Source organism: Rhyacophila brunnea, unplaced genomic scaffold (assembly GCF_057557595.1).
Source record: "Rhyacophila brunnea isolate RB1 unplaced genomic scaffold, BYU_Rbru_1.0 scaffold_12, whole genome shotgun sequence".
Classification (NCBI taxonomy): domain Eukaryota; kingdom Metazoa; phylum Arthropoda; class Insecta; order Trichoptera; family Rhyacophilidae; genus Rhyacophila; species Rhyacophila brunnea.
Genome location: NW_028232774.1, coordinates 8664024 through 8676926, shown reverse-complemented (window position 1 = coordinate 8676926; position 12903 = coordinate 8664024). Strand labels below are relative to the sequence as shown.

At 29.8% G+C, this 12903-nt stretch overlaps 1 protein-coding gene across 1 annotated transcript in view; it reads left to right on the top strand.

The window, feature by feature from the left end:
• Positions 1-12903, top strand: part of CARPA (Carbonic anhydrase-related protein A) — a 180490-nt gene that overhangs the window by 155717 nt on the left and 11870 nt on the right. The window contains exons 6-7 of the mRNA XM_085940132.1: positions 2848-2943; positions 4359-4425. Coding sequence (XP_085796258.1) covers positions 2848-2943; positions 4359-4425 — 163 coding nt within the window. The remainder of the gene's footprint in view (positions 1-2847; positions 2944-4358; positions 4426-12903) is intronic.

Here is a 12903-nt window from a genome sequence, read left to right as displayed (position 1 = left end):
TACTGATTTTTTAAAACAAAAAGGGTTTTAATTAAGGGGTTATATTATAAAAAATGCCTATTCCTATATTTAAGTATATTAAAATTAAAAAATATATATTTTATATAATTATTTTGAAAAATCAGTAATCTCTGTCTCTATTTGAGAATTTGTTGCTTAAAATTATTTACTTAAAATCTCTTATATTTATAATATCACTTTACCAAGTATAATAAATAATACAATATGTCTTGAGCTTCATCGTGTATTCTGAATCATCATCATATATGGCACTACAATCCTTGCTGGGTCTTGGCCTCCTTCAAAAACTTTGTCCACCCTGGACGATCTAGCGCCAACACTCTCCAATTGCATTGACCTAGCATTTTTAAATCTCCCGTAGCACAGTGCAGCCATCTCAGTTTCGGCCGTCCAAGTCTTCTCTTGCCATCAGGGGTTGCGTACATAGCTCGCCTTGCCGGTATATTCTCCGGTATTTTATGCACATGGCCAATCCAGCATACTGAATACTCCGCAGAAATAAATGGCAACAGCTTCACTTTAATGGTTTTATATAATTATTGGATTAAATCAATGAGTATTGTTGATTTTATGATATTTTCAACTTGTCAGATTACCACTTAAATCACTTAATATTTAGAATGAACATAGTGTATTACTCTCAATACAACAAAACATAAAATTGTTTTATATGCTATTTAAATATATCATTACTTTTAAACCTTACTGTGTGAACTTCAGAAATGAATCCAACGTATTCAATTGAACTGAGCTTTTAAAATAAAGTCAAAAGCATGGCTGCATTGATTCTCTCGCACGTTGTTGAGTAGTTGTTATTTATTACCGCGTAATGGTTTCGATCGGACGTGAAGTCGAATATGATGCATTGGGTATTGAAGCGTCGGCGTCGGTGGCGTCGCTATGGGACGTCACCGGGAGATGGATGGACGCCCCGCGACGCCTTTGTTAAGCTCGATTGAAAATGGATCTATAGTAAAGTTGGCTTACCAATATAATAATATCTTAGTACCAATACAAATACTTACGTATATTTTTTATGGTATGAAATCTTCAATCAAATTTTTGATTTGATTTGATTTAAAGAGACAATAGGTACCTTCCGCATTTAATTTCTTTTAATTTGAATTACAGTATAAATTGGTAATATTATGTTAAACCAATATGAACAATTATTTAATTTGTATCTTTACTTTGAAATACGAGTATATTCGAAACTTAATTTATTATTTAATTTGTGAGTAATAAAATTAAAACGTACAAAAACGGTAATACATTTATATAATATACATCTATTAAGTATTTTATAATCGTAAAACTAATATTTGTGTATATTTATCACTGTCTAATTAGTATTGATATTCTTTTAGTTTTTTTAATTGTTTATCTACGTCTAACATGTATGTTTCGATGCTTCTACCCATAGAGGTATTAAATAAAAAGAGGGGCAAGGAATCGGCTTTCTTATACAACTGAATGAAGCAGGCCAACACTAGCCGACAACTTACGATAAATAGCAACGCGATAAAAAAAATTCAGGGCATCACGGAGGATTTACTTTGGTCGTTATAACGTATCCATATAATATAATGTTAACGTGGAAATTTTGCCGCAACTTGATTACCAGCCCACTTCACCATACTTTTTCACCATACCAGCCTGCTTCACCATACTTTCATATAACATGCCGCCCCTAGCTTCTACCACTGCTTGGTACTCACGCGTTTCGTTAACTTATAAACATTATTAAGTATGAGTATAAAAATATTACTTTGATTTTATGTTATATAAAAATTTACTGTCAAATCTATAAGGAGTATGATATTTGTTTTATTTAGTGAATACCAATACTTATTTTCTTTCTATTGACGATGTCTCAAATTAAAAAAACAATATGTATACTTGCCATACCCAGGATTTGAACCTGCGACCCACGTCGTTATAGGCCGATGCTTAAGCCACTCGGCCATAGTGGGCAATAATTGATAATACATCCTACTATGGAAGTCTTTAAACTATGTATCATATAACTTTAAATAACAAAATAATAACAATTATTTTTCTATAATATATTATAATAATATACCAAATTGACTGCTTAATCTTTAGATGAGCCAACTGCACTTTTGACCAAAAATGAGTTTTAGTTAGCATTTTGTTATAAAGCATGTTTTCTATGCTAACACAAAATTTCAAATTTCAAACTTCTAAACCTATAAATAAATGCGTTATCGTTCTTCAAACAAAACAGCCAACTGCAGGTGCCAAATTTTCAATATCGTAAATGGAACTACTCCGCTCTTTACATACATTTTCTTTATATATAAAAGGGAACCTAAAATAGTTTATTAATTCATAGTGCAGCTTATTTGTAAAAAAATCCAAGTGTATTTTTAGAATTGTTAAATTCCGCTAGATAGTTAAATTATTATGTATATTTTTTCTCTTTCCTGAATAATTTTTCTAAATGAAGTTAGCCGGTATTCAAATTTAGCAGTCGATATTACTCCTTATAGATTTGAAAATAAATCGTTCTATCAATAATTAACAGTGAAAAGTACTTTTAATATAGGTACATTATTTATAAATAGGCTAAAAAAATAATGCTGCTACATATCATTATAATGGTAGTAAGATAAATAATAAATCAGGTACTTACTGTACCTATTATTAATATAAACGTATGTATATAATATATTAAAGTTATAGTATATAATATAATTTCAACTGAATACTACTCCAATTCGCAGAGTTAAGGCACTCCTGCGAGTTCGTCAACGCAAATAGTTACATAACATAACTTTAACAGTTCGTCGTCACTTGTTTCAGATCCAGTTGTACGGCTTCAATAAGGAGTTGTACCACAACATGTCTGAGGCACAGCACAAGTCCCAGGGCATCGTGGGAATATCACTTATGGTCCAGGTTAGTTTCGAGTTTTATTACGTTACTAGATTCAGTTCGTTTTCCCAAATGAAAAGGTAATATAATGAAATAATTATGTCTAATTGAATAAAGTTTTCTATAGGAATCAATCTTTTATTATTTTATTACATTATTCCCTAGTTGAATTATTATTATTAGCTATTAATTGGGAGCCAGAAAAAATCTTTGCTAAAAATGGTATATTTGCACGTTTTTCAACCATAAATATTTTAGCTGATACTTACTTGTACACTGTATTTTAATGACTGAATGATTGTGATAGTGTATGTGGATGCTGGGGGGATGCAGTTACATGTAGGATTCCAGGCACTGACCTTTTATGTTGTTCTGCGGTCTGGCTAAAGCTGGTTCCTGGGGCATGCCCTCACGTTCTAGTACACACTCGTACGGTACACTTTTGATGAATAATATGATAAATGAGTAGACAGCTTATGCCGGTAACACGGACACATGTGATTTGATTAACGGAATTAGCACAGAGACTCAAATAGAGTTATGGTTTCCACGACGGTTGCACTATACACGCTCGTCGTCTGCATTTTACTTTTTGAATCAGTCTGCTTGAAATAAGCTTCTTAAACGACGCTCTAGCTTTAACAAGCCTAGGCGCTCCCTGTGTTTTGAGGTAACTGAATTTTATTCAATCATGATCGACTGATGATTCGTAACTGTTGGTCACCTGGACTTACGACAATAACTGGATATTTGAGGTAGGTGGGAAATATAGGATTGAAAATTACCATAATTGGTCCAATTTACGTATGTCATCTGAACAGTGATTTATGATTTGTATAAATTTGTCCGTAGTTAATTGCCTTATTAATAAAAATAGATTTTGATCACCCTAATCCATTTCATATTTTGGGAATGTTTGTATTGATCGGTTGAAAGAGATAAGCTACTCCAACATTCTTGAAGCTCAATTCTAACTGTACTATAATGACGTAGTTTCCACTCATTTTAATATAATACCATACTAATAAGAGAGTTAGGTACTATAATTAATTAAATTCAATCATGTTATGCGTTTACAGATCAGTTTACTATAGATATTGTTGGTGCATAATAAAGAATTTTGAATTAAAATACTTATTTTAAATTTTCCCAAATACGTCCTGTGATTTGTAAATATATAAAATGTCGCTAAATTAATACTTGACGTACACTCAATTCATATTTCATATAAATTTTAATTACTATGATATAATATTATGAATCATTAAATAATGAGGTTTATGTTATTTACTTTTGGGTAATGGAGTCATTAAAATTTGATAAACAATCATTACCATTTAATTACGATGAAATGTAATAAATAGTCCCTATTTAAAATACACATTAAAATATTATGTTACAGATATAAATTAAATTAAATGTGTTTTGTTTACATTCAGATTGGAGACACGCCAAATCCAGAGCTCAGAATAATTACGAGCACATTCAACAAAGTTCTGTTTAGAGGTAAGTTGTAATTATTATTCATTTGATTCATTTAAAAACAGCGTTTAAAGTAAGCTATATAAAAATTAAATACTATAAACGTATTTTTGTTATTTCAATGTCAATAATAATTCTTATTTTATAAGGACACTAATATTATACGGTATATTTGGTTAATGCAGATATATAGGTACAAAATTAATTAAAATAAGTCTTTACCTTTTGTGTGGAAATTCATTATCAAATGTCGAGAAACAAAAATATTTGTTCTATACATAACGTTCAGATAATCTCAGCTCATTGATCTATTTTTGAAATATTATATTATTTTCTGTATTTAAGGCTATAGGTTGAGGCATGGTCTAAAAAGATCGTGGCTAGGCGATGTGCGGATTGCGGGTCGCGGATGCAAATGACGCATTCCGAACGAAATATAATCTGTCATATAAATCCAACATGCGTCCATTTAATGTTCTGTTTGTTGTTTTATTAGTAACAATAATAATATATTCATTGACTAGTTTTCTTTTTCAAGTAAATGGGTAACGTTTTTAGTCATCTTTACACGATTTAAGAATAATTAATACCCCCGTCGTCATCACGAAACAAATTGACGTATTTACACTTCGACGTTCGCTCTCCGAACGCCAGTGAGTCCAAAATTTCGTCGCGCCTATAGTTGAAAATTATTTGCCGTTTCACTGATGTATCGTCTTATGCGTCAATGACATTGAGCTACTTTACGAGCTGTTTGTTGGCGAATTTAAAAGCGGGCGATTCAGCTACTGCGATTGTGATAATGACACACAAAACTTTCCATTCGCTGAGAAGCCAACAAACTAGCGACTATTTTGACAGAACGTAGTTTTTTTTTACCGGGAGGTCACTACTACGCTCTACTGCGCAGATGCAGTAGGCCTACACGCCAGCGTGTAGCGTGTAAAGTTGACCGGCTTTCAACTTTTCTCAGTAGATTATTTACAATCTGCTTGTTAGCTTGTTCGATGATGACACTGGGTGACTTTACAGGCAGATTGTAAATTTGCCAACAAGCAGCTCGTAAAGTAGCTCAATGTCATTGACGCATTAAGGGCGGACGTGCTCAGCGTGGGTCAAAATGGAGGTTTTTTTTCTATTTTCAAAGCATGATCCTGGACATACCTTAAGCGTTGTAGATAATCTATTCGTATAATTTTGAAGCCTTATTATCCTTTATATTTATTTTAAACATTTTTGATGACTGCATAAAGTATTTTTATTACATAAAATAGTATTCTTTTAAACCTCTCGCTCTAATGTTTTAGAATTTAGTCATATTTCGGTACATAACTGTGCAGTGGTGTTAAGATTTTTTACATTTATTAATTTTTGAACGCATTTATAAAACCATCAGTATAATTTATATTGACATTATTATAGTGAAATATTTACGATAAAAAATTATATTGATAATCTCTGTGATCCCAAATCTGACAAGAATTGGGCATTTTATTAATCAAAAAATGGGCAAGATTAACACATTTGAAGATAATTCTAAAGATACTCATTATAAGCTATGTCTTTGACCTAACCGAACTTTTTTTTTTAAACGGTACATGTTCAAATACGCGCGTTAACATCATTTTACTTGCTACTTCAATTATAGTTTGTCAATTTATGGCTACGGCCGTATGTTGTAGCTTAACCACTGGGGAATGCCAAAAGAAATGGCGTATTTCAAAAAAACACTATCTAATTCTTAGGTCAATAATTATTATATAGCAATCATTATTCGTAGGATGTTTATCACACTTGAATGGTCAAAGACAAAAGCTCCATTTTGACCTACGCTGAGCATGTCTCCCCACCTGTTTAATTTACATGAAAATAATATCAATTTACCTTATTCTTATTATAATAAAACACAAATTTATTTCGATATTTAATTTTATTAATTTTATTGTTACTTAATTTTTTTTATTAAAAAAAACAACACTTCCTTATAGAATGAATTTGATTAATTATTAAATTTGTGTAATTATTTTTTATTGACAGAAAATATAATATTCTTTATTGAACAATCTCAGAAAGATGAGAAAATAGATTATCAGACTCCAGAAAAAGGTCAGTCCAGTATTCAAAGTTAGCATTATAAATAAATTCCTTGATTAAAATTTACCAACGATTATCACCAATATTATTTGAATCTGAAATAACGAGGGAACACAACATTTATGGGATCTAGCCTAGCCTACTGGGTGTGGTCACAGTTTTGAAGCAGGGTCCGTTTTATTAATGTATTCCATAAAACTAACCAAGCCGTCTGGCCTAAAATTTTGAATGCGCGTTATGTTTACGTGACAAATTTTAATGCATACTATGAGATAGGCATACCTGGGCTTTTATGTCGAAAAAAATATCAATACCTGGTATTGGTATTGTATCTATCAAAAAATATCGGGGAAAAAATGTCGATACTTCAAAATATTGATAATTTTTGACGACCTTAGGCATAGCTATTAAAAATATCAATATGATTTAACATATGTTTTAAGTTTTAGTCATATTTTTCCACATAATATAATAGGGTAAGCCAGTTTGTATTAGTTTATATATTCCCAGGAAATAACACAATGCATATTTGTTAGATATTTTCCGTGTAAGTATCAGTAGCTTAATCGGCGAAATACGATGGATGTCTTCAAGTAGGGATTGCAATACCGGTATTCAATTATTTATCGATACCAAAATACCGGTATTTTCGGTATTAAGCATACACGATTTTCAAAAATGAATAAAACGTTATTTTTTCATTACTAACTAGGTACTGTATTGCATAATTTAGTGTATAAGTTTTATGCTGCCAAAACGCAAATATATCGACTGAAACCAACAATTTTAATAATATTGGAACAAAATCATTGAAATATACTTATAGAATTGTCGCGATGAATTATTGACATAATTTGAAAAATAAAATATTCCATATAAACATTAATCCAACATTGATTGTACATTCAACAAACGTTCAATTTCACAAAGATATTTACCCGGTCTTATAGTATTTATAAAAATTAGTAGTTCTAAAATATTATGATCAATAAGTACATATTTACAAAATTCAACATAATAAATGTATGTAGGCACTTTAAATTGCCATAAAACAGTGTTTTAAATATATTTAAATAGTTATATTTATTGATAGGTACTTCTTTTTCTATAACGTGGACGTACAGGCAGAAGTCATTAACTCCAGTTTTGACAAAATTGAGATTTTAATGTCATTAGGTATATGGAAAAAGTAATGCTGCTTGACAAACAAACGTCACGATTTAAAATTATTGAACATATAAAAATATAAAAGTAATGAAGAACTCAAAAAATAAAGATTTTACAACCATTTTAAGAACAACAAAAACACAAAACATTGATTATCTTAGAACTGTGTATTTGGAGTTAGTGACTTCTGCCTGTACGCCCACGATAATAATATGTTTTGACAAATACCGGTACTTATAATATATGCAATCGGTATTGCAACCCAATGAATATTTTTTTCTATTTTGTATGTTATTTCTCAGGTTTTTGAAAACTATGTGAGCATAAAATGTATTAATATAACTAATTATATTGACACAAAGTACGTTATCTTGTAAGAGATAAGTATTATAAATTGAATATACAAGAACATTTACTAATAATTTGTAGTGTAACAGAAACGCATATCATTGTAAAATAACTACACGACTTACTCGCATAAAACGGATATCTTAATCCTAAATTAGAAGCAGAATAGTTACTATCAATTTAATCCAATCCAGCTATTTTGCTCGAAATGCGATTGTGGAATTGTTTCAAACTCTACATAACATAAAGTGATTCCATTACACTAGTATACTCAATATTGATAAATGTAACTCCCTATTAATGATAAAACGTAATCATTATATAATAAACAGTTTTAAAAACAAACAATTTTACATAATTCTAAAATAATATCATAATTAAAAAAACTATTTTCAAAAAATATTGATGCCAGGCTAGACTCGAAAAAAGGTTGAGCAAGTGGCTGACATCCATTTCTCGTAAAAACAAAATCTGTTAATACAACTCTGCACCATGTGGAGGCCCATATGATCCTATTAGGATCGGACATGGTCGAAAGAAAGAAAAATGACTCGAAACCATATTATTCTATAACAAAGGGTATATTCTTTAATAATATGTAATTTTTATTGAATAAAAAAATAGTTTTAATAAAAATTATTCTTAACAAATGCAATTTGATTCAAAATCATAAAAAAATGTCGCCAATATTAACTAAGCTTGATAGTGCATCGGAAGCATAATGTTTTAGTTAATATCGAAGTGTTTAAATATGATGCAGATCACTAACTTTAATAATTTAAATGACGATAAATACCAATTCTTTTAATAAACATGTTTTCGAAATTTGTATTTATTTCAAATTATAAATATTATGTTCAATAGCGGATGCTGGATTATTTATTCATTTAAAAGAAAATTCTTGAAAAAAATGCAATTTGTTTCTAAAAAAATCTACCATATTATTATTGTTGATAGTTGTTTCGGGCTCTAAAACCATCTTCATATTATCACATTAATGGTGATCTTAGGATTATCTTACGATCATTCCAAGGAAGAGTTTATGACTCAAAATATTTGACAACGAATATTGGAAAAGTATCAATAAAAAAAAATTTAAACTCGTACGTCAAAAAAGTACAACACCCAGTAGAATTCGAACCTGCGCCCCAGGGACTTTCATCCATGTTCCCTGACCACTGAGCTATATGTATCATATTTAAGTTCTTATTTTCGTTAATATTGCCAACCATTGTTTGCGATTTTTTTAATCAAGGATACAAGGGTATTAACAATAGTCTAGTTGGCCTCAGGATTTCTTAAAAATTTAGTTTTAACGTACTTGTACGTCTTGTCAATAATTTTCAAGTAAACTGGAATTGACCCTTCATTAATACATTATAATAATTAAGAATACCTTAAAAACATACATACATATTATTTAAAAAAAATAAATGAAGATGTGATGTTTTAAATAACAAGACAACCTCATGTTAAATACAGTGCAATTCATAGAATTACAAAAGCTTCCAAAGGTAAGCTTGACTTTAAAAACCAAGACGATGTAACTTCACGAGAAATAACTTGGCCTATTAGGGCCACTTTCTCTTTTAATCGAAAAATATCACAAGGTAAAAAAGCCGAGCTTTTTGTTTTAAAAAAATGTTGATCATTACGAAGTGGGGTGCTGTTTTTAAAACGCAACATTTTAATGGGTGAAATCCGCTGCCTGTATTTCTCCATTTTTACGAGAGAGTGAACTCATTAAATGGTAAAAAAACATAAACCTCTTTTGATATTTTTCAACGGTGCTGTTTAGTTATTTGCATTGTTTTTACTGGCGATGGTACAATGAACTTTAAAACACTTTGAAATATTGCCAATGCTTTTACATTGCGGGGAATTACAACATTTATGATTTAGGTGGGGTGGTACTGCCAAAAGTTGGTAAGTCTCGTAATCACGTTATGAACTAATTGCAATTCGATGTTTGTGACATGCCCAGTAAAATCAGGCATAATGCTAATTTTTGTGTGCTTTATGTGCATGTTCTATTATATCGGATGACTTTGATTTTTTCTAGCACATATAAATCTATATATAAATACTTAAATTATCGTCTTACTTACTTACTTTTTTCACTAAATATAACTCAACCATACAATAAAATCTGCAAAAAGCTTAGTAGTTTTGTGTAATACAATTTTCGTTGATTTTAATGAAGCTATGATGTAACTCACACATTCTTACAACGGCGAGCTACCTATAAAATTCAAATTAATTTATTAGTATTTATTTATTTTTTATATACAGTGAACTTTACAAATTATAATTTTAAGATGTTTACAATATAACATAAGAGAGGGGGAAACAAATAAATATGAATACCTGTATTATTATGTAAATATGAATTTATATAAAAATCGGTGTACTTAGTATTATTGTAAACAGAAATATCATAAAAAAGTACATAGAAGAACACTGAATGAGCCAAATTATTTAAGAATTTATAAAACAACGTCCACTTAAACTCTACAGTGAACTTTACAATTTACAAACTCAAGACGTTCAAAGCATGGCGTTCATAAACAAAGATATATATAGGTATATACACATTGACATAGTATAATATTATACAACAGAAATAAATTTTTGCAGTATTAAAAAAACAGTATAAAGAGTAAATACAAAAATTTTATAGCATACATAGAAATACACCGAATGAGCTAGTAGAACCAATTTTGAGAGTTTATAAAACAACGCCCATCTATTATGCTCGTCCTCACGTAAATGTAATGTATCAAGTAACCGAAGTGATTTGGTGGGACACAATAATTGCTGTCTTCTCCTAATTGGCATTTCTAATAGCAGATTAGTTATGCACCGTAAAATAGCAAATAACTGATGCTGCCAATTACTAAGATAGTTATCAATAACTAGTAAGTTCAGAAATACTTTTTTCATAAGAAACAAGGTTGCTTCTGGAATACTCATAGCATTGGAGCAAGTGAGTGAGTGTTTGACGTTCTTTACGTCATGATAAATAACGGAGGGAGTTATTCTAGTAGAGTTTATTATTTTATAAAATAATGCGTATCAACATTATTTTTTCATCCCCTAAAATGAGTAAAACCATATTACAAATGAAATTAATAATACAATGCTGAGTTGTGATTTAGTCCCACATACATACGTATGTTAGTACCCTTGTTATTAAGGCTTATTGTTTCAAGTGTAAGACTACAAAATAATGTTATATTTTGAAACGTATTATTATTATGTAAGACTTAATATAATATATTTTTTAAATATATGACTTCACTAAAATGTTAATTTAAAAAATAATATTTGATATAAATAAACATATAGCATTGATAAATTCAGCTATATATTATTATTACAATGTAAATTTAATGAAACATGGCAATTTTGTTTCAAATATTACCCAAAACATTTAATGATTTAAATAAGGTAAACAGCTATTCAATTAAAAGTTGTTCTTTTAATATTCATTATTTGACTCATCTAAATTTATATGCCTATGATGGCCGAGCGGCTGACGCGTTGGTTTATAATGTCATGGGTGGCAAAGTACACATATTATTTTTCAAAGCGTGCTTGGAGTCAGAGTATGGACCTAATAGATTGAGCAAGTGGCTAACACCCATTTCTCGTAAAAACAAAAATCTTTCAATACAAACCTTCACCCTGTGGAGGTTCATAATAATATGATCTTCTTAGAATCTGACATGGTCAAAAAATCCAAAAAACATCGATTATCAAAATATACGTAAATATTCTATAATGCAACTTCAAACAATAGTTTACTTATAATTAACTATTTCTTTTATTCAACGAATAATTCACAAGATTTAAGAATATATCATTCTGATTATTGAACATATATTATTTTGAAAAAAACACTTTCTGATATAGTATATAATAACCAATAGAAAAAATCTTTTTTGAAAAAAGTAAGTCACCCCGACGGGGAATCGAACCCTGTATCCGCCTCATCCGTCGCATTACCATTATGCTACGGCGTGACATACTAATAGCGAACAAATTTTAACTATTGGTCAATTACTATACCTACCCATCAGCGTAGCCCATACCTACTTTGATTTAAGAAACAAAAATCGATTGCCAAAGTAGCTGATTTGGAAGGAACGCTGATGGGTAGGTATAGTAATTGACCAATAGTTAAAATTTGTTCGCTATTAGTATGTCACGCCGTAGCATAATGATAATGCGACGGATGAGGCGTATACTCGGGAGATACAGGGTTTGATTCCCCGTCGGGGTGACTTACTTTTTTCAAAAAAGATTTTTTCTATTGGTTATTATATACTCGTACTATATCAGAAAGTGTTTTTTTCAAAATAATATATGTTCAATAGTTTACTTGTTTATAACTTTCAAATATCATGAAAAGTGTAAGCAATACAATATTAGAGAATAGTAAATAAAAAATATATAAGTCAACGTTGACATAATATTGTCTAATTTTATTTTATTGTGTTTATTTTTCATAATTTGTGTTTTAATAAAATATGTGTACCTACTATTTCAATCGTAAAATTGATCGGTAAAAATACGCTGTTGACTATTAATACCAGTCATTTGCGTTTACTGATACAAAAATTAATTACAAGATAATAAAAACTTTTTATATACAACGTTTTTAAATTTTCTGTTGAATTATTATGCTCAATATGCTCAAACTTGTACTTGATAATAGCAAATATAAAACAAACAAATATATAATACTGAAATGTCATTTTGATTTCCATAATAACGTACTTATATATTAATAATTTAGTTGCTAGGACCACCCACTTAGCAACCAATAATAGTGGATTGGATTACGGATTTCTTCCGAAATAACTTTTCATACAAAACAGAATTAACTGA